The following is a 20,724-nucleotide window of genomic DNA, read 5'->3' as shown; positions in this document are numbered from 1 at the left end:
CAAGATTAAAAAAAAAAATATATATAAATTAATTAAATACGATATAATACATACACATATTTATAAAATTAAATAGTTAATATATAAATTAATTAAATACGATATAATAAATACAAATCAAATTAAATAATAAATAAAATTATTTAAATACATACATATATTTATTTGCAAAAGATTCTAACAAATTTATATTAAAAATTAATCAAATACGATATAATTATATTTATAAAATCAATTATTAAATAGTTAATATATAAATAAATATACATATAAATTAATTATATAGTATATAATAATTACATATATTTAAAAAAATCAAAATTAAATATGTAATATACAAATTAATTAAATACATACACATATTTATAAGTATCTTAATGCAGGCTTAGCGCATTCTCCCAGTGCACTTGAAACATTGTAGCGACACGGCAACATTGTTCGTCAATATCAATTATGCGTTCAAATGAATATTGAAGTGTAGCCGCATGCCAGCCCAACTCAATGTCCACCCACTCACGGCAACAACAGGCTTTCAGCCGAGGACAACACCACAAAAGCCACCGCTGGCCAGCAACCAGGCAAACCCACCAACCACCCACACACAGTCAGGCCAGGCGGGCTGCTCGGCTGTTGAGGATAGCTCATCAGCAGGCGCTGGCGAAAAATTGGCAATTGTACAAAAGTGTTAACACGGCGCCGCATCCTGCAGACTGACCACAGAACAGGCTGCCAACCCAGTCAGCCCGGCAGCCAGTCAGCCCGCTAGCCACGCAGCCGCCTTGGACACATCCATCAATGCCAACAGATTTAATCGCCATTTAAATTGTACGAACTTGAACTGGGAGCCGGGTGACGTCCACGACGACGGCGTGTGTGTGTCTGTGTGTGCGCTGCATTTACTTAAGCGTGTTATCAGCGTAAAATAAATCTCTATAGAATGGTCGGACAGCTGCTGTCTGGCCGCCCGCTCGACTAGCCTATCTGTTTAGTGTTTTCCAATCAGTGGCCCCGGGGCAAGCAGATTGGTCACGTGTCGGCGTCCTGGTCAATGGTCAGCAGTGAGTGTGACATGCGTCACATAATTGCAATAAATTAGAATTTGTTGAAGGCCTGCAACAATGTGGAATTGTATTGTTTGCTTAAATTCGCTGCCTGACTCAATTTACCTGGCTCGCTTTATATGGATACAGCTATTCTTCTCTGGTGAGAGGAGACCATGGGATTTACTTCGAAATTAATGTAGCATCTCGAACGGAAGCGCCAGCAATTAAGATGTAGCAAGATCTGCAATATAAATACATATATTAATACAATGCAAAGCAAGCGACGAAAGGAAGTTATAATAATCAAATTTTACGATTTTCCTGCAAGTGCACGCGGCTGGAAATTATGCGTATTGCAAGACAATGCGTAGAACTCTCGGCCTCGATACAATTCCAATTTCAGTTCCACGTTGCCACGCCTCTGCGCCCAACAAGGAAACAGGGCGCGGCAATAACAGTAAAAACCAATTGCCAATCATTAGTTTTTATAACACAAGACATTTTTCGTTGACTTTCGATCTGTGGGCCTTTTCTCCTTTTCTTTTTTTTGCGTATTCCGGAATGAAAATTCATTTTCACTTGTCCCAGTCGAACATAAAAGCGTAGCGCAAGTCAATCACCAGCTCTGAAATTTGGTCAAAACGGAAATGTGGCGCAGTCGCAACGTAATTGTGGGTGGACACTGCCTCAAATTGGATGTCGAAAAGCCGTGTTGCCCTAGGAGTTACGACTGTCTACGAGGGCGATACAACAATTCGGCTATTGCGTCACAAGTGCTTTAGTTTTGCTTTGACTTTAATGTTTTCAAATTGTCGTAAGCGCAGCAACTCACTCAATTGGAGCAGTTTGATTTGCGATGGCACTTTCATACAAAAATATCGATGGTAGCTATAGTTTCTTATTGGAAGGGTTAAATGTCAGCGATTAGTCTTGATGTAAATTACGATCGATATTTATGTATATTCGTATTAGAATTCGGCTCTCACGAAGTGAAAAGTCTGCGAACAGCGAACATGAAAGTTTAAAATCGTATAATTTCTCAACCTGCCTTTTTTTAATTTTATAAGAATTGCAGCAAATTGAATTGAAATTTTTCTGATTTAAATGAAACGAAATTTTTAACCAAAGCGTCAAGTTTTCCAAATTCTGATTGCGCTATTATCGTTATTATATACTTTCGTTAATTATATTACTATCGATACCTAAGTTCATTTTATTCATTCCACTAGTGTTCATTCTCAGTGATCATAAATCGTGGTCTCAGTAACACTATCGATACTTATTGTCACTTGGCATTCAAACTTGATATCACACGTGAGCGATCAGTCAAAATATTTATGTAAATAACTAAAAATCGGGCAACTAAAATTAAATGAAAATGGAAATTTGCCGTGCTTGTATGAGCGAGTCTCATACCTTGGTGGATATATTTTGCGATCGGCCATTGGCTGATTATGAATACAGTGTGGCGGAGATGCTCAACGAGCTGGTGGACTTTAAGATCGCTCGTGACGACAAGCTGCCTCAGAAGATTTGCGTCTCCTGTGGCTTAAATGCTCAAATCGCATTTCGATTCAAGCGCAGACTCCAGCAGAGCCATCAGCTGCTCTGCATGAAAGTAAGCATGGAATATCCAGAGGAAGTCACTGTGCTGGACACAGACTCGGATGACGAAGTGAAGGACAATGAAGCTGAATCCAAATGGCATTTGGAAAAAAGGCAGCCATATAAGAGAAAAATGACCAGCTGCGAGAGGTTGATCATGGAAAACATATTCAATGACTGCGATCGACCAGACTCCACAACATTAGATATTGCAGACGCGGACTCAGGCACGACTCATCGATATCCCCTGCGCCGATCCACACGGATATTAAACCTCAACTATTGTGAAAACATCAGCAGTCCCACCGCACTGCGCAGCAATCTGCGTATGTTCAAGTGCGAGCGGTGCTCAATTTCGTTTACCACAATTGATAACTTCTTGAAACACCAAAAGTCTCATGTCGGAAAACGCATCTACAAATGTCTCCATTGCCCGAAAGTCTATCGGAAACAGTCGAGGCTGCAGAAACACATCAAGAGCCATAGCAACGAGCATCGGTACATGTGTGGCCAGTGCTCCCGAGCCTTCAAGTACAAGACGGACCTGGACGAACACACTCTGGCCCACAGCGAGGAGCGCCCATTCGTCTGTCCCTACTGCCGATTCACCTTTAAGAAGTACTTTCACCTCTGCAGACATGTACGCAATCATATGAGTCCACGCTCGTTCCAGTGCGAGGCTTGCAACAAAACCTTCACCACCAAATGGAACTTGAAATGTCACATTAATACTCCAAATAGATGTCCAGCTATAAGGGGAGACCATTATAATGCAAATTTAAACATGCAGAATAAGTCGATTTGAAAAGCCTAGAATTATTATACTATAAAAGCTTAAGGCAGATGAAGTAGTTGATTTACATTGAAAATTTTGTTAAATTTTTTATTAATATTAACAAGTAACGTCTATAGATCTCGTATCTAGTGAGTAATTACTCAGTCAAACTATTGACTGCGAATTATTGTTTTAAAAACGATAAAATTGTTGATTTTTTTTATCAGAAAAGAATATAAATTGAATTTTTGTTTTCTTTGAAGATGCAAACAAATATTACTTTAAAATTATAATTTAATCAAAGATCAAAAAATGGATTTTATATGTACAATATTATTAAACACATATTAATAATATATATCAGAAACACTAATCATTACATTATTTAATAATGTATTAACTTTTAGATAGCAAATTGCTTGTTAGGTTTTGACAATTCTAACATTTAGAAAAAAGTCTCGCAAAATATGATAAACAAGTTATTGAAATTGAGAAGCTGAGCTTGAAGCTTAAACTAGGATTTACTTTGTTATAATTATTATAATATTTTGCTTTAAAACCAAGAAATATTCACAAAAAAACAGAAACAAATTATCGAATAACTCTTAGACTACATTTTTTTCAAAAAAGACCTATGGGAACTGAAATAAATAATTGTGGCCTCTATAACCTTTTAATTAAAAATTTTAAATATAATTTAAACAAGTAAAATGTCAATAGATAATGTATAGAGGAAATGTAATAATATTTAAATTTGAAATGTCACTCAAATAAAAATAATAAAGGATCTATAAACGATAATATTTATAGCATACACAAACATTAGAAAGCTATTCAGTTAAACTGTATGTGTGTATGCCATTCAAGATATACTGAAATAGAGCAATATATACATCCGTTAATAATGTAACAGTTCGCTGTCCAGCCTATCCTTAACGAACACTCCTAATAACCAAGCAAAACCACATTAAGTTACCAAAAACGATTTGATTATCGAGACATTCATCGACATCTGAATGCCAATCAATCAAATTCGTGGCGTATACAAACGAGATTTGCGGAACCAAGGCCAGAGATATATACGTTCGTCATGCCAGGCTGGTTCTGGTTTGCACCCTTTGCCTGATCGGGTGTCACACACTCACATGTCAATCTGTGGATTGGGGGGGCATTGGGCGAGGAAGACAACTTTCTTCTTGACAGGCCCATGCGCTCTTGGCAACGAGCTGCAACGCCCAATGTGTTAAACCTATCCATTAATATTAATAGTCTATTGCCGGTTAGCGGTGCGTGCTGTACGTGACTTTTTCGTAACCCTTTCCAAAGACTTATCCACATACGATATGTATGCCTATATCTTTGGCAAGCTTCGGAGTCGCTGTTAACCTTATCGTTTGATTTGTAGACATTTTATTGCTTTATTGATGCATTCTTATGAAAAGCGCAGCGTTTTCTTTGATGGATTGTTTAAGTCTTTGGGTCGACCCGGAGCTCGGTCGTACCTGAGGCCTCGACCCTGGGGAAAATCCGTCAGCAATTTTATGCTGGTAGACCACCGCACACGCAATTTGCCTTGGGAAACTTTTTCCTATTGTCAAAATTCTTATTTTGATTGGCACTTAGCAGATCCGAAAAGGGGTGAGAATACAAAGCGAGATGTTGGTTATGGGAAAGTCTAATCAGCGTAGCGGTAAACTCCACAAGACACGCAATGCTTGCGTAGGCTTTAAAGAACATTTTTGAAGAGTGCTTCAGCTGGACGATACCCTGTAATGTGGGTCGAGATATTAGAGAAGAGCGTATCGATTGAACTCAGAAAGTCTCCTGCTCTGAAACTGTGATAACATAAGCGGGATTTGTGAGGACTGGAGATTTGTTTGTTATAGACAGAGGAATATCCAAAGTTAAATTGACTTGGCTAATAAAATATTTATAGATATGTATCTGCTTAGTGTATGTATGTAGAGCATGACCGAAATATTCGATTTTTGGCATATATTTAGATAGTTAGTTCATTCTATTATTATAGAATGTTTTGATACACATAGAAATATAGTTTTTGGAATATAGATCATTATCGATTCAGTTTGATAAAGATAAATCACGATATACACTTTAACGACTCCTAGAAATATATTTACTGTTAATAAAATATACTTTATATATTTCCCCATTTTTCAAAACCAGAATACCAAATTACATGTTTAAATATACCAAAAAAAAATTGTACAAAATTTTTAAATTTACAATTTATTAAATTATGTAAATAGAGTTTTGTTGCAAAAGAAAAAAAAAGTAAAAAAGAAAAAAAAACTTCGAACAGTAGTTAAATTTTATGTTATTCTTTTCTAAAGTATCTCAAGTATCCCAAGGACCAAGAACTAAGGACAAATTATGCATAGCAAAGTCCAGGGCGTAAACTCCACAGCGCTCTCTAAGCCACTAATAAATTACTAATACTCACCTCCTCGGCAAAGTTTTGCGCAAAAATATTAAATTTTACGAGCTTAATTTGTGTGTGTTCGTGCCGGGCTTAAGGACGGCTGTTGTCCTGGACAACAGGAGCTACGAAAACAATGTCAATTACAGCCCGATTGAAAAGTGGGCTGGCAAAAAGTTGTTGTTGTTGTCGTTGTTTTTGTTGTGTTGGCAGATCGCATAAACCAATTTTATTGGTGGAGCTACCGAAAAAGCCGACAACGTCGAGTACGACGTCGCTGACGATGCCATTGAACTAATCTCCTTAGCATTAGATGGCGAGCTCCTTGTGTCTATGCCCAACCTGAGGGTCTATTCATATTTCAAAAGGCAACTTTGCGCGACTCGAAAATGGCGTCATTAAACTTTACGATTCTCTCGCTCTCTCTGTGTGTGTGAATGTGTATTTGTGTTTGTGTATGTGTGTGCGAGCCGTAAAGCATGCTCAGCTATTTTGTAATAAAGGGTATTTCGAGAGCATGCACTTTGAAATGCCCGTTATTGTTTTAATACCCTGTATAAGGCGACGAACTAGGGTGTTTAGTGCTTCAAGTTTTTGTGCATATGTATGGGAAGGGCAGCAGTAGGCGTGGTAGACTTTATATGTAACAAGGCTATGTATAGAATTAGTAGTTTTTGGATTCAGATGAAGGAGTGTAAAGCCAGATAGACTTTTCAGTTCAACTACTACATATATTTATTATAATATTATTATTTATCGTATATATTATTATTTATTCTATTTCTATTTGAAGTTCTGCTTACTTCCGCTCTCTATCTATCTATCCATAGGATTAATATTCCGTTTGTCCGGCTCTCTGTCTGTTTCTATCTCTTTCATACCACGCTTCAGCTTATTTTCTGAGAAATAAATTAAAAATTCGATCAATTTATGAACATGCCAGATTAAGCTTTACTTACTTAGAGAATATTCCACAAGTTTATTGAGCTAAACTGATCTGCAGTAGAAGCAAATAATGAGTAATCCGATTTCCTCCAATAGACCCAAAGGCGTTGCGCACAACAGGGTATCTGGTTAGTCAGTCATTGACTCTGATATGTTATGCTGTTTAGAGGCCCAGACAAGTGCATCGTAGATCTATAGATCTTATGTGTGTGTGTGTCTGTGTGCGGCTGTCGCTGTTGGTGCTAAAATCAACAAAAGTCAAGCCAAAAGATAAAGCGCGCATTTCGGGGGCTGCCGAAAACTTTGCATATTAAATGTCATTTGGTAAAGTGGAATTACGGACGCCCAGGCAAATGCTGTCACAGCAAATTATGCTCGAAATGCGTCTGTCAAGGATGCGGATGCGGATGTGCTGGCGGATGCGGATGCGTGTAGGTTGCATGCATTGAGCCATAAATGAAAACTAAACAAGATTTTGCTGCAAATTTTATGAGCTAATTTTAATGAAGTTGCACAAGAACCAGAACCAGAACCTGAAGAAGAAGAAGAGCTGCAAATTTTTGATGAATGTCGACACGAAACAGACAAGTTTATAAATTATGCCAAAGCAGTTAAGAGGGTGCATGAAATACGAGATAGATGTGTGTGTGTGTGTGCATCTAAGAGAGACAGACAGACAAGTTTTTTGATTACGAATTCTCTAATTATAGCAAGTAAGAGTGCAATGTTAGGGAGTGCTCGACTAGCAGATACCCTAAACCTTCTACAGAAACATGCACACAGAAATATATAATACATATAGTGATCCCCCTCGATTTATGTCGATAATAAACAGATCTAAGAGGGATTTCGAATAAAGATATTTCTTGTATATGTTATAAGCATTATATAAATATACGTTTAAAATTTGAGGTCTCTAGCTTTCTTAGTTTACGAGATCGCTGAGTTCATATACCTAAACAGAGGGGTGGGACTAGCTGATCAACCAAATGAAAGATATATAGAACTTGACAAGTCACCTCTGCCTGCATAAAAACTATCTACCTTTAATAGGAATTTCTTCTGACTTCCAGGGTATAGACATATTTTTACTTTCATTATGAATACGATTGATTTCACAGGACTCCGACCTTTGTCACGGTTGTTAGGACCACACAGCTTATAGTAACCAATTAGAGGCATCATTAGCGGTCGGTTTTCTATTTTTTTGGTTGAATCAAACGTTCTAGATTTCATGCTCCATTAAAAGATCAAGTACAATTTCAATAGCTATTGAGAATCAGTTGGAGTCTAATTAAATTAGAAAACAAAAGAAACTTCACATGGAGCTCTCTACCCAAGTAGCACGAAGAGCTGCCTACGCAGCCAAATGATGTGTCTAGAATAGAGAATAGAGCTCTATCATTTGCTTGGGCTGCTTAGAAGCGTGACGAAATCCATTTGATGTTCAGCCGTGGCGAGAGAGTGTCAAATCAACATCATTATTCATTATCAAATAAATTACGAGATCTGTGGCGAGCCGAGCCGAGTCGAGGTCTTCGCTTAGATATTCCTATAATCGTATTTCATTAAATTGAACTTCTCGTTGTTTGAGAAGGGGTTCATATAATATGTTTTAACAAAGCAATCAATATCGCAGCCATAATTAAATAAAACTAATGATGCCACTGACAGAGTGCAATGGGGCCTAATGATCTAAGTCAGCTTGTGAGCAGCTAAGGTTATGCTTTCTTATCACATTGGGCATTACAAGATCTTTAGCAGTCAAATCATGAAAGTAGCTTTCATTAACTAAATTATTAGATTGGTAGAAAGAATGGTTATTCTGTATGGTATAAAAATTAGATTATATTGAGAGTGAGGTTATGTGTAATGTTATAAACTTGATGAGATTTGTTAGAAATTGAGGCTATGGCTGATTTACAATTAGAAAGTGAGGGTGTATATGGGGCTAATAGGGGGGATAAAGATATGATTATTAAATTAAAGCGATATATTTAATTTTAGCTAAATATATACATAGACTTTGGGCTTAAATATTAATACTTAAATTAGTCAGATTAAATAATTATAAATACTCATTAATTTAAGGCTATATATCCTATATATCTAAAAAGTACAGATATAGAGCGCATACATTCAATAGAATTGTACAATAAGTAAGGTTATGTATGCTACTCCTTGAGTTTACAGCGTGCAAGTAAAATTTACCCACACACACACACATACATACACACCCACACTTACACCGACTCATTCCCCTTGTTTCGGACAGGTTTTTATGTAGCGTAACTAAACGTTAATTTATAGCCAAAAACTGCTCAACTTTCTCTGTCTTTAGGCCTTCTGCTTGAGTCCGCCCAGTTTGGGAATTAAAAACAAATTAACACGCTACCAAAAAAATAGAAATAGAAGAAAAATTGTAGTAGAGAATTGGAGGAGTTGCTTGGTGGGTGCGTCGCTCGCTTTGCGTGTGTAGCCAAGTGAATTTTACAACTCCGTCGTCTTTTATCTAATTGAGTTTATACATTTTTGTTGGGCTTCGCATCGGCTGGTTTGTCTTATTGTTAATGCGCTCGTAAAACATGCGCAAAAATTGAAAGCAATAAAACGCCGGCGGACAGACATTGAAAATTAAAATAAACACATTAAACGAGATGCCTTCCAAGCGATAACAAGTGTAGGCGGCCAAAATACACACATGCACACACGCACAGCGACACAATAAATCAAACGAAGCGTAACGCGTATTTTATACTCGGTTTATAATTTACATGCCGTATTACATATGCACAGGTCCTGTAGCTAAAAACAAATTTTAATGGCTTCTAGCAAGAAAATTGCATTTGAAAGTTTTAAGCTTTAATTAAACCTATCTATCGATGTCAGCTATGCGATATTTAAATGCCGATAAGCTTGATTGTTGCCATTCACAACGAACTTTCGTTAAGTTTGCTTAATTAACAAATTTGAATTTTGAATATCATGCTCCAATTTTAAAATATCCCACATTAAAACAAATGTGCATATTATAAAAATCTACAGCTATATTAATTTTTGTATTAATTTGGTACTTTATATTATACGATAGTTTTGGTAAATATATACATATATCGATAAGCTTGATCGCTGTCGATTCGACATTCGCATATATGCGAATACTTTTTGACATTCGCCACAAAACGTCGACTCGCGTCAATAAGACTTATTGCGTATTATAAAATTAAAGTGAAAAATGCAAAGCTGCTTTTGTGAAATGTGCTTTAAGAAAGTGAATGTGTACATTAATACAAAACGCATATTACGCAATCATTTGCCGTGCCCATCCATGCCAATGCACGTGAGTCTTTATGCATTTGTACTCTGCCATCCAAACATACCGAACGCTTGACATTAAGAAAACAAACAGAACTGCTCGAGCGTCAAGAGAAATACATATGTCATTACGAGAATTATGAAATAGCAGGGAAAAACACTTAGCAGTAAATGAAAAATTATACGTATGTTGACAACAGGACACGCCGCTATACAAACACACACACACACAGGCGCAGATATTGCCAGCAGGCCATAAATTAGCCCGCATGCAGGCATCAGGTGGGTACGCAATGATTGCAGGACAGCAGACAGATGGGCGCAGGAGGCAGCGAGTGGGTGGGAGCAGGGGGGCGTTGTCGTCCCCCATAGACAAGTAGTTTCCGTCCGGGTAGGTGGTAAAAAATGCGTAGAGCGGTAGTTGCTGTCAAGTCATAAAACAAAGTGCTGTGTTGTGTCTACAAATGATTTGGCTTATTCGTGCAGAACAAATCGTACGTCATTTGTTGGGCCACTAAAAAGTTAAAGTTGGCCCTCTGGCTTTAGCTCCTGCTCCGGCTACTGCCCCTCCCATTGCTCAGGCTGTGCACATTTCTATCTGTGAACAATTGCGCAATTAATGTTCGAGAATTATGTGCGTGACAGCCACACACAGAGAGACAGACAGACAGACAAGACGTCGTCGCCGGCGTCACTGATAGAGCCATAAAAGGTTGCCTTCAATATCGAATGCACTGGGCTTTTCGTGCCACATTTTACGGCTTTACACATGAGCCATATTGCTGCTGTAGCCCTCCAACTCGCCTCCTCCTCCTGCTCCTGCTAGTTTATGATCCATGCAGACAGCGCCTAAGTCGCCGCTTTCCGCCCAATTCTCGCATGTGGCAATCGTCATTGGCATCGCTTTGCCAAAATGAAATCATAAATTTATAATTAATTTGCATATGCATGCATTTCTTCGCTCCATACGCACATCTATTGCCATGCCAAATTGGCATCATGGCTCAATTTTAATGGGCTTTTAGGGCTCAACATGTAGAAATTGAAATTAATTTACGAGCGCTCAAAACTAATGAGTTCCCCCTTTTCATACCCTCGAATGTAATGAAAATGGGAGTATTATGTCTTTAGCTAAATATAATTATGATATATGCTTGATCAAGAATAGATTAAATTTATATAAATCCGACTGTTGATCTGAGTTTCATATAAAAATATAATGTTTTTATAAAATAACTAGCTGGCCTGGCAAACGTTGCATTGCCCTCTATATTATTTCTAGGTAAAAAATTGTTGAAAGCTATGTTGTTCAGGCTGGGATACACTGATAAATTTATTAATCGGATTTTCATTCAAGCACCTTGTTGTAAACGACATTCTTCGTTTTTTGGTCGGGTGCAAGAACAAATAATGCGGATCGTTTGCCAACACGTGAGCATGCCACGTACAATTGACCATGAGAAAAACACGCATTTTCTAGATTGAGGCCACAAATAGTCAAAGATTGGCCCTGTGACTTGTTGATCGTCATGGCGAAGGCAAGACGAAGCGGGAATTGAATTCGTTTAAATTCAAAGGGCATATCTGTTGAGCTCATCGGAATCCTAGGAATAAGAACTTCCTCATCTTTAAATTTTCCTTTGAGTATCAACGCGTGAATCACATTGCTCATCAGTTTTCTTATCACCAAACGCGTTCCATTGCACAGTTTTGGTTGGTTTAAATTTCTAAGCATGCAAATCATGGAGAATTGCTCTTTTCATAGCTGTGTTCATTTCTTGACGCCGGTCAAGTTGTTCTTCCATATTGCCCATGAAGTATATTTGCAAGAATTTTTGCTGTGCATCTTCAATAGGTTGCAATGATCCAATGCGATGGCAAATCTGGCCTTGAATCTTTAAATTCAAAGCCATAGTTATAGTTATATTTACAAACACTATTTACAGAAATCTAACAAACTACATTATTCAAAATTTTTTTTTGGCAGTCATAGAAAATAAAATTTTTAACGTAAATTACCTTAAATATCCGTCTCCAATATTTTCCGCCCCAAATTATGTCATTTGGAAACAGGCATTGTATTTTTGAGTGTTCGCTAGAAAATGTCGTGATTCTAGTGTTTCGCCATAAAGCAGGGAACGCAATGGCTATGGTGACCGCTAATGGCAATGTCACTTTACCACTAAGGCAGCACAAACCGGGCGTTTCACCAGCAAACTTCAATGCGCCACAATGCTAGCAAACAACGTCCATTGGACCAATGCAAACTAAACGATTCAAGCTGTAATCAATGGTGCAATCATATCGAAACGCTGCTCGATTCAAATCAATCCTTGAACCATTTCTTATTGCCATTTCACGGGCTGCCTCTCTTTGAGAAGCACGAATTAAGGCCCTTCTTCCCTGGGTACTAACGCGGAGCCTTTCTCGGGCGATTTCTCGCTCTTCGTCAGATAATTGACTCGCGCTATTCCGTTGCCTAATTGCATTATGGGTCCGCCGGGAAAGATTAGATCTTCTAGGACGCGGCATTTTTATTAATAGTAATACTGCCCTCGCACAAAACCATATAAAACAATCGAGAAATATAAATATAAATAATTTACACAAATTTATGTTTGAGACAAACAAATACCTGAACTTTCGAGATATTTAGCTTTTGTAAAAGTCCAAAAATACAATTTTTAATAATTAACTTTTTTTTTTTTAATTTCGAATTTTGAATTTTGAATTTTTTATTTATTTTTGATTGTTAGGTTTTAATCTTTTGATTTTTTTTTTAATTTTTGCAGATTTTTGATTTGAAATATTTATAAAGTTTAAAAGTCCGAAAATATAAAAAGCCAAAAATACACTTTTTAATAATTACCTTTTTTTTTTTTAATTTCGAATTTTTAATTTTTTATTTATTTTTTGAACAGTCAGGTTTTAATCTTTTGATTTTTTTGCAGATTTTTGATTTGAAATATTTTTCCTTTTGATTTGAAATTTTTTTTTTTTTTTTTTTTTTTTTTTTTTTTTTTTTTTTTTTGAATAGTCAGGTCTGCTCGAGGTCAGGAGACCGTAGACTGACTGACTACATTTGTTTATTTACTTCTACACTATTGTCAAAACTGTCACTGTTACCAAGCCTACTGGGTATAAAAAAAATTTGAACATTTGGGGAAAAAACCGCGTTTTTCAAGTATTCGGCAAATTTTTTCAGTATTTTTAAGACCCTATACTAAACTCGTTGCGGAGACAAATCCAACAAATCAAAAACCATGAAAATTGGTTCAGCCCAAATCAAGTTATAAGCAGTCTTCACTTTTACACAACTTTCTTTTATATATATAGATATAAAATAAAATAAAAACTAAGTACTCAGGGTATCTGCTGGTCGAGCATTTCTCTCTAAACCACTCTTACTTGTTATCTCTAATATCATTAAAATTGTTGGCCTCAATTTCCAGCATTTATGTGCATTTTATAGGGATTTTAATTATGCACAAAAATAGTTATATTCATGTCTTAAAAGGCAGTAAAACTTATATATCTTTTCGGTATGTATATCATTTGATTATGCTATATAGTATTACCTATGCTAACTCCAATAATTTCGTTGATGTAGGGATGCAGAGTTATCGGAGATATGAAGCGGATTTGGCAGTTGTCAAAAGTCGGCAACAAAACACGTCAAGTGCAGCTCCAGAGCTGAGAGCCCTTTTATTGTTGTTCATTAATTTTAATGTTTGCGCAACCTGCGTGCAATTTCGAAGCCGAATTGAATTGAATTTGAAGTGGGCAACGTCGAGAGCTCGGGAACATCAGCTAAACAGCTACTAAAATGCTACGTCTGGGCCGCACGATAAAGCCAGAAGCCAATGAAGCTAAGTGCGGTTATGAACCCTTTTCGCATTTGGCTAAAACAACAAAGGGCCACAACCAAATGGGTGGCAAATGGAATTGGAGCTGCACAAGGCGCTGACAATAGAAGCTGACTGGCTGACTGGATGGCATTTGCGTATAGAGCTGAACAGCTTTAAGACTTTAAGCGCTAGTTCAATAAACCCGCTGGCCGAAACAAAACAATGGCCATGCATTTACTCCAATTGATGTGCCGCACACATGCAACAAAAGCAACTGTCGCAATTAAAATGCAACGTTTATTTATTTGATTATTAGTATTAATGCTAAATAACGACAATTGTCACTACAAATGCAATTGGCCACCCTCGAATAAGCGAGCGAGCGGACGATGCTGCTGCCCGCATGTCGTTCCAGCAAATGGGACAATATTTTCATATATCATCAATATAGATCCCTAGCCAACCTCCCCGGTACAGCTGTGCCACCTGAATAACGCAATGTCTTGTCAGCGAGTACCTGTATCAATGTCAGCCCAAATATTCCAGCCCAGCAGCCCAACATATGTGCGTGAGCATTAGGAGGGGGATGAGGAGGAGGAGCTGGGGCGTTAAACTAATGTACGTTCGTCCATCTGTATGTCTAACTGTCTGGCTGTCCGTCCGTCTGTCCTGCGCGCAGCCATGTAATTTGTTATCCAACAATTTATAATTGCATCAAAATATACACGCACCACATGCCAGCCCTCGGTCTGGGCCTGGGCGAGGGCCTGGACTAAGCTAGCCGAGATGCCGACGACTATTTGTAAAAAGAAAAAAAAATGTATTATGAAAGCAAACATACATGCTTCTGCTCGACACTCCACGCTCAACTTTTGTGGCTCCCCCCCTCTCTCTCTCTCTCTCTCTCTTTGGAACTGTCCGATACAATTTGATGCTATGTTTAACATTTTGTACATTTTTCGGTTGTGGTTGTGCCGCCCCTGTTATTCCTGCTGGCTCTAATTTAATTTTGTACTTGACTTGCGTCGGTGTTGCTTGCGCTTCACTTTTAGTTGATTTATGAATTTTGAAATCAATTTGACAACTAACTCGAAAGCCGAAAAGTGCACATTAGTTACGCTACTTGTTGGATTTGACTGGACATGAAATTTCTTAGATATTCAATAGTTGTAAATTACTTTAAATTATATTATTGGCGAGGAGCTCGTAAGTTTTGCCAAGAGTTCCATAAAATTTCACAAACAAATTTTATAAAAATGTTAAATTGTGTAAGTAATATTAAGTGCATTTAGAACATAGCTAAAATTGTAAATTTAAAAAATATAATATTGTAAACATTTTTAAAATTACATATATAATTGTAACGTAGCTCACAAGTTTTCTGCGATTCCCAGGAAATTGAACTTAAAAATTTGCTGAAATTGCAACTGTTTCGGTGCGTTATGCTCTTTGACGTTTACACGTTTTGACAGCCATTTAAAATCTATTTAAAATGCAACCCCTAGCTGAAAATTTAGATTATCAAAGAAATCCATCCACCCGCCATCAAAACAAAACAAACACAAAGCAATTCACTTAACTCCGGAACTTAGGCGCTACTTAAAAAATGCTCAAATCAAATCGAGATGTAAGCAGCAAATAATTTCAAGGCGTGACGAAACATGTTGAAATGCACAACTCGGTAACCGCCTCTGATCGACAGCAACTTGTGCGGAAACCAGCGACGGCCGGGACGCGTGCAACACACTCAGCTCGAATCTCTCTCTCTCTCTCTCTCTCTCTCTCACTCTCTCTCTGGTTCTCCGGCTGGTCTTGTACACGTTTTTCTACTCGCTGCGCTAGCGGGTGCCGCGCTCAGCTCTGCTCTGCTCTGGTTTTTTTTTCCTTTCGTCTTTTTTGACAACTCAACTGACGCATTGCCCAATGGGGGAGGTGGCGTGCTGTGGGTGTGGGTGCGCGTTGCGCCTTTGGCTATGCCTGCCACAACTAGCACAAATGCAGCGACTCACACGGCGACATCATCAATCTAAAAAATGTTGAAAAATCTCAGTGGCTGTGCAGGAGAAGGAGAATGAGAAGGAGGAGGTGGAGGGGACACGGGTCTCTGGTATTTGGTATGTTTAAAATGCATGTTAAATGTCCATGCCTTTCGCTTTTCAACTGGATATTTGATGGAGTGGCGGCGCTACGAAAGCATTTCATGGGAAAGTGTTATAATTCAAATGATTCGTTCAGTCATTGTAATTGATTTTTATACTCTGAGTGAGTGAAGGGTATGTTGAGGCTTAGATTTAATTTGACTATATCGCTGGTGTGTTGACCTGAAAACTCGTGACGGATAATTAATAAGAGATTAAAACTCGTTGTCTCTGTGATTAATGTGTTTCTCATGACCTGAGAGGAAGGAGATATATGATTAACATAGCTTATGAGAATCGCAAAGAAAGGCAGTGGGTCTGAGATATGGAGATCGAACAGGCAAAAAGTAAGTATACATTATTTCTCTCTGTAGATAGCTTTAATAACATCTTTTTTCATCATACAGATTAGTGATAGGATGGGAACTATATAGCGAATGTGTGTAGGATATTCATTTCCAGTCATCAAACAATAAGTATAAATAATATTTCTCTTGCTTGACATCTCTTTAATAAAATATTCATACTTCTAGATGATCAATGGAACAAGCTGAACTGTATATAGAAGCTATACCCTCCACTCAGTGATTCGCCCAGCAAAACTAATTACAAAGCTGAACCACAAAGCAAGAATTTACCCAAAATGATTTTGGCACAACCGAAAAGCTGAAACCAGCAGCCGCAATCAACAGCGCAGGAGTAAACGCTGCATAAAAAGCAGGCGGCAGCTACAACAAGAACTGGTGGAAACCAACAAAACCACTCGACATGTCAACTGAAATAGAAATGGAGACGCCAGCACACGGAGCCGTAGACAAGGTCTAACTTTTTGGCTCTGGCTGGAGTGACATGAAAAGGACATGTCACACCGTATGCGCACATTAAGTGTAGCCACAATTTATCAAGCCGCATAAATCTAAATAGAGTCTGGGAGAGTTGGCAGTCGCTTGCATGGGCGCATCAAAAAGTCAAAAAGCTAATTTGCATTTAAAAGGACAGCAGCAAGAGCAGCAACGGAGCGGACCAACAATGATGCTGACGTAGCCGCCATCACAGCCATCAGGGCCATCGCCTGGCCATGCATGCAAAATATTTTAAGCAATATTTTCAATTTAATAAGCCAAGATAAATGAAGGGCAGAGCAGAAAGTGGAGGGAGGACCACACCACAGGCGGCAAACGAGCCAAAATTTATATATATATATATATATATATAAATATATATATATTGCTATGTAGATTTGAGCACACACTCAGAGAGTGAGTTGGCATATGTGTGGCCCGTGTCCATGTGCTTATTTGCATAGTTTGGTATGCTTTGGCAATTTTTGTCAATATGCCATGCACTTCATCAAACTAGACGACTCTGGGGCTCACTGCTCTGCTGTGCTGCGTCGATAAGACGTCTTTTGTGTGCCAACTCTTTGGTGGCTTACAGCTGAAGTGAGATAAGTTAAATGACTTTGCATATTTAGTCACAATTCATGGGACACGCTTTAAAATTGAATTTGACTCTGATGCATAAATAAGCCGGCCGAGAATTCATAACATTATATTTTACAATTTATCAAGTAATTCGATTTGAGAGAGCCAAAATCGCTTGAATTGCAGCCTGATGCCATATAGATAGCCAGCTCAGGCAAATTAGCCTGTAATCAAATAAGTTAACGAGCAGTAAACAACTGACAATTGATGCATATAATTGCACTTGCTGACAAAATTCAACAATTGGCAAAATTTTCAAACCTAATTACGTTACGACGACGAGGAGTTGTATCAATGCCCGTTGCTTCCATTGTCGAATGACAATCTCAGAATCGCCGGAGTCATCCAGTGTGAGTTTGAGGTGGAGAGCCAAGCTTGCGGTCGCAACTGAAATGCAATGGGGCGTGCCACGAATGGGTAGCCAATAGAGCAGAAAGCACAACTCAAGTGGCCACAGGACAGGACACAGTCCATAAGAAAATCGCTGAGGCGTAAAGTCATTTCGTAGGCGTCGACCAAGACAGGACGAACACACACACACACACACTTACACACCATAGTTGTATGCGCAAGGAGCTCTACAGTGTACGACGACGGCTGGCAATTTGATTTTTCAATCGCTGCTAATTAGCATTGAGTCCGAATGCCATTGACAATTTGTCAACCATGGCCAATATTATCGTTTCGCTGTACAGTTTGCGTAATAACTGTGATAATTACAGCGATGACAACGATAATTTGCACACTCTCGTGTGTAGTTACTGCAATTTGCTGTGCAAATTATTCATGAATCGTGAGCTCGGCCAACACGTGGCTTTAAAGGCTTTAAGGCAACCCTTTCGGCCAAGCTGGCAGTCGTCTGGAAGCCTATTAACAAGTTACTCAGCCAGCCACGGCACCTTCTGCTGTCAAACCTTCGTGTGTCTGTTTTTTCTGTTTTCTGGTTTCTTTTCTCTTTCGTTTGCCTTTCGCCTGTGCAAATGACAGCTGTCAGTGGCACTTCACGTTCAGCCGGCAGGAGTAGCTCCTGTCAGGCTGACGGCCTGCCTGTTGCTCAACGTGGCTTGCACGTCTGCCGCTTGGATTTTTGCACTTCTCAGCAATCGAACTATGCGGACATCTTGATCAAATCAGTGTGGTGTATATATGTATGTGTATACATGTGTATATAGTCAATCATATAGCATCTCAGTAGCAGCTCTAATTTCTGCCCCCACTTTTATGTGGCGTCGGCCCCCTTTCGGAAACACAATGCCAAGTGCGAATGCAACAAATGTCATTAAAAACGTGACATAAAAAAATATTTTATGCTTGCATCTATGGCAGAACTTAGTTCTCTTCATGTGCATGCATTTACCTCTACCCTGTGGAGATGTTGTGGGTGGAATGGGGTCGTTTGATAATCAGAATGGGGAATAAAATGGTCAAGTGGCTAAGCTATATACATTAACTGAAGTTGGGATTGATATATAGGATATAATTTTATGCTATATAGGTATAACTATTCATATAGCTGGCATTTAGGTTAAGAGAGTAAATATTTATTTCTCAGACTTTCAAGCTAAACTTTCCATAGTACATAGATAATATTTTCTTTAACATGATTTATGTGTATAATGTTTAATGTATTGCCGCGATTCTTATTATCTACAATATAATCTATCTATTGTGATACATATCATATATGACTCTGTCAAATTATATATTTCCTGAAATGTTAAAGAATATTTAGCTCTTTATATTCAGGATATATATTTGATTTAGTTAAATATGTATAATATACATATGAAATAGTTAAGAGTGTTTATTGTAAATCTAAAATTTCTATACTATATAGAGAAAACTTTCCTCGACTATTTATATATGAGGTAATTTGACCTCGATTGTTAGTGTATAGATTCTATATTGACATATATCTAATCTTATACATATAGCCATATACCTTCAGCTATACATTCCTTCTTTATATATCCCTACAAATCTCTTCTTAAACTTCTTTGACCTCTCTGCTTCTAGGATATTTTCACAGTCTTCCATTTGCTTATCTTAAGCATTTCTGTTGTAATGCATTTGGCTTCCTTGTGCAGCAGCTTCGCGAATATATATGTATATGTATGAAATAAAAGCGCAAATGGCATTTCGCATGCGTTTTTAAGGTTGAGGTTTTGTTAGCTGAGGTTGAATGACCTAGGACAATAGATTTATGCTTGGGGTAGTTACACAGCTGCCCGCTGCGCTGATTAAGGGCGTTTGCTTCTTAAAGAAGGGTTATTACGACACAAGGCCCCTTTGTGCGTTCGCGCTTCTGTGGCCCATTTCGATTGCCTTCATTGCTAAGTATTGTGCTTCATTAAAGAAGACGACGACGACGAGTGCGAGGACGACTTTGGCCTGACTGTAGCGATAGCCAATGCCGATGCCAATTTCCGAGCAATTTTCAGGCAATTTGACGTGCCAACCTGGACGCCCTAATGAGACCCGGTATTACTAGCAGTAAGTCCCCGCTATCATAACGAATTTCCCACGTAACAATGCCCCAAAGTGAAATACCGAGGCCAAATGATTGGCACAAGCCAAAGACGACGACGATGAGGACGACGTCTGCTCATTGCCAGACGTCATCAACGGGCAGCGAACGTCTTCATCGTCTTGGGTATTCCCGAATGCAACAGCGGCACATTAAGTCGACTGGCAAACAGCTGCAATTTGACTTGGCTTCTGCTTGCCGCATGCAGTTGGCTTTTCTAGCTGCATATTAAATATAACACAAAATGCATATTAAATGGCATAAGCCACATGAACAGCCAGCGCAAAGACCAAGCCAAGCCAAGCCAAGCCAAGTCGAGACTCAATTTCAGTGGCAGTTTCTGTTTCGGTTTTAGTCAGGTGCTGCTGCTGCTCCTGCTCCTGTTACTCCTCCTGCTGCTGCTGCTGTTGCTGCAAGGCAAACAAGTAGATATAGCTTCGTATATACTGTACTCTGCGAATGCCAATTCCCAGCAGCTTAGCTGTAAAACCTTTAAGACTTGACGGAAACGCTGCGTGTTGTAAAATTTTATAAGTTTAGCATTTTGGCTCGCAGACTAAAGAGTTTCTTGGAAAGGTTTCGCTGCTTCTTCTTTTCTTGGCTG

General features: G+C 38.4%; 1 protein-coding gene and 3 long non-coding RNA genes across 8 annotated transcripts in view; 3 read left to right on the top strand and 1 right to left on the bottom strand.

Moving 5' to 3' along the window:
• Nucleotides 1–207: 207 nt before the first annotated feature.
• On the bottom strand, nt 208–12,894 carry LOC108614780 (uncharacterized). The gene is made up of 6 exons (XR_016269882.1): nt 12,759–12,894; nt 12,143–12,672; nt 6,823–12,018; nt 6,667–6,762; nt 1,167–1,284; nt 208–1,110 (listed from the first exon to the last, which is right to left on the bottom strand). It is a non-coding gene; the product is annotated as an uncharacterized LOC108614780 (long non-coding RNA).
• On the top strand, nt 2,252–4,230 carry LOC149269344 (uncharacterized). The gene has a single exon (XM_089467862.1). The coding sequence runs from the start codon at nt 2,416–2,418 to the stop codon at nt 3,451–3,453; it is 1,038 nt and encodes a 345-aa protein (XP_089323988.1). The 5' UTR covers nt 2,252–2,415; the 3' UTR covers nt 3,454–4,230.
• LOC149269343 (uncharacterized) overlaps nt 10,007–20,724 on the top strand; it is a 120,704-nt gene continuing 109,986 nt past the window's right edge. For all 5 annotated transcript variants that reach the window (XR_016269886.1, XR_016269883.1, XR_016269884.1 and 2 more), the window contains exon 1: nt 10,007–10,148. This is a non-coding gene — a long non-coding RNA (uncharacterized LOC149269343). The remainder of the gene's footprint in view (nt 10,149–20,724) is intronic.
• Nucleotides 10,265–19,138, top strand: LOC108614772 (uncharacterized). The gene is made up of 5 exons (XR_016269888.1): nt 10,265–10,405; nt 13,576–13,665; nt 13,734–16,456; nt 16,517–16,585; nt 16,643–19,138. It is a non-coding gene; the product is annotated as an uncharacterized LOC108614772 (long non-coding RNA).

The sequence above is a fragment of the Drosophila arizonae genome, chromosome 4, assembly GCF_054131065.1.
Source record: "Drosophila arizonae isolate 15081-1271.41 chromosome 4, UAZ_ARI_1.0, whole genome shotgun sequence".
Lineage (NCBI taxonomy): Eukaryota > Metazoa > Arthropoda > Insecta > Diptera > Drosophilidae > Drosophila > Drosophila arizonae.
Note: the sequence above shows the minus strand (reverse complement) of the source record. Positions and strands in the feature narration are given on the sequence as shown.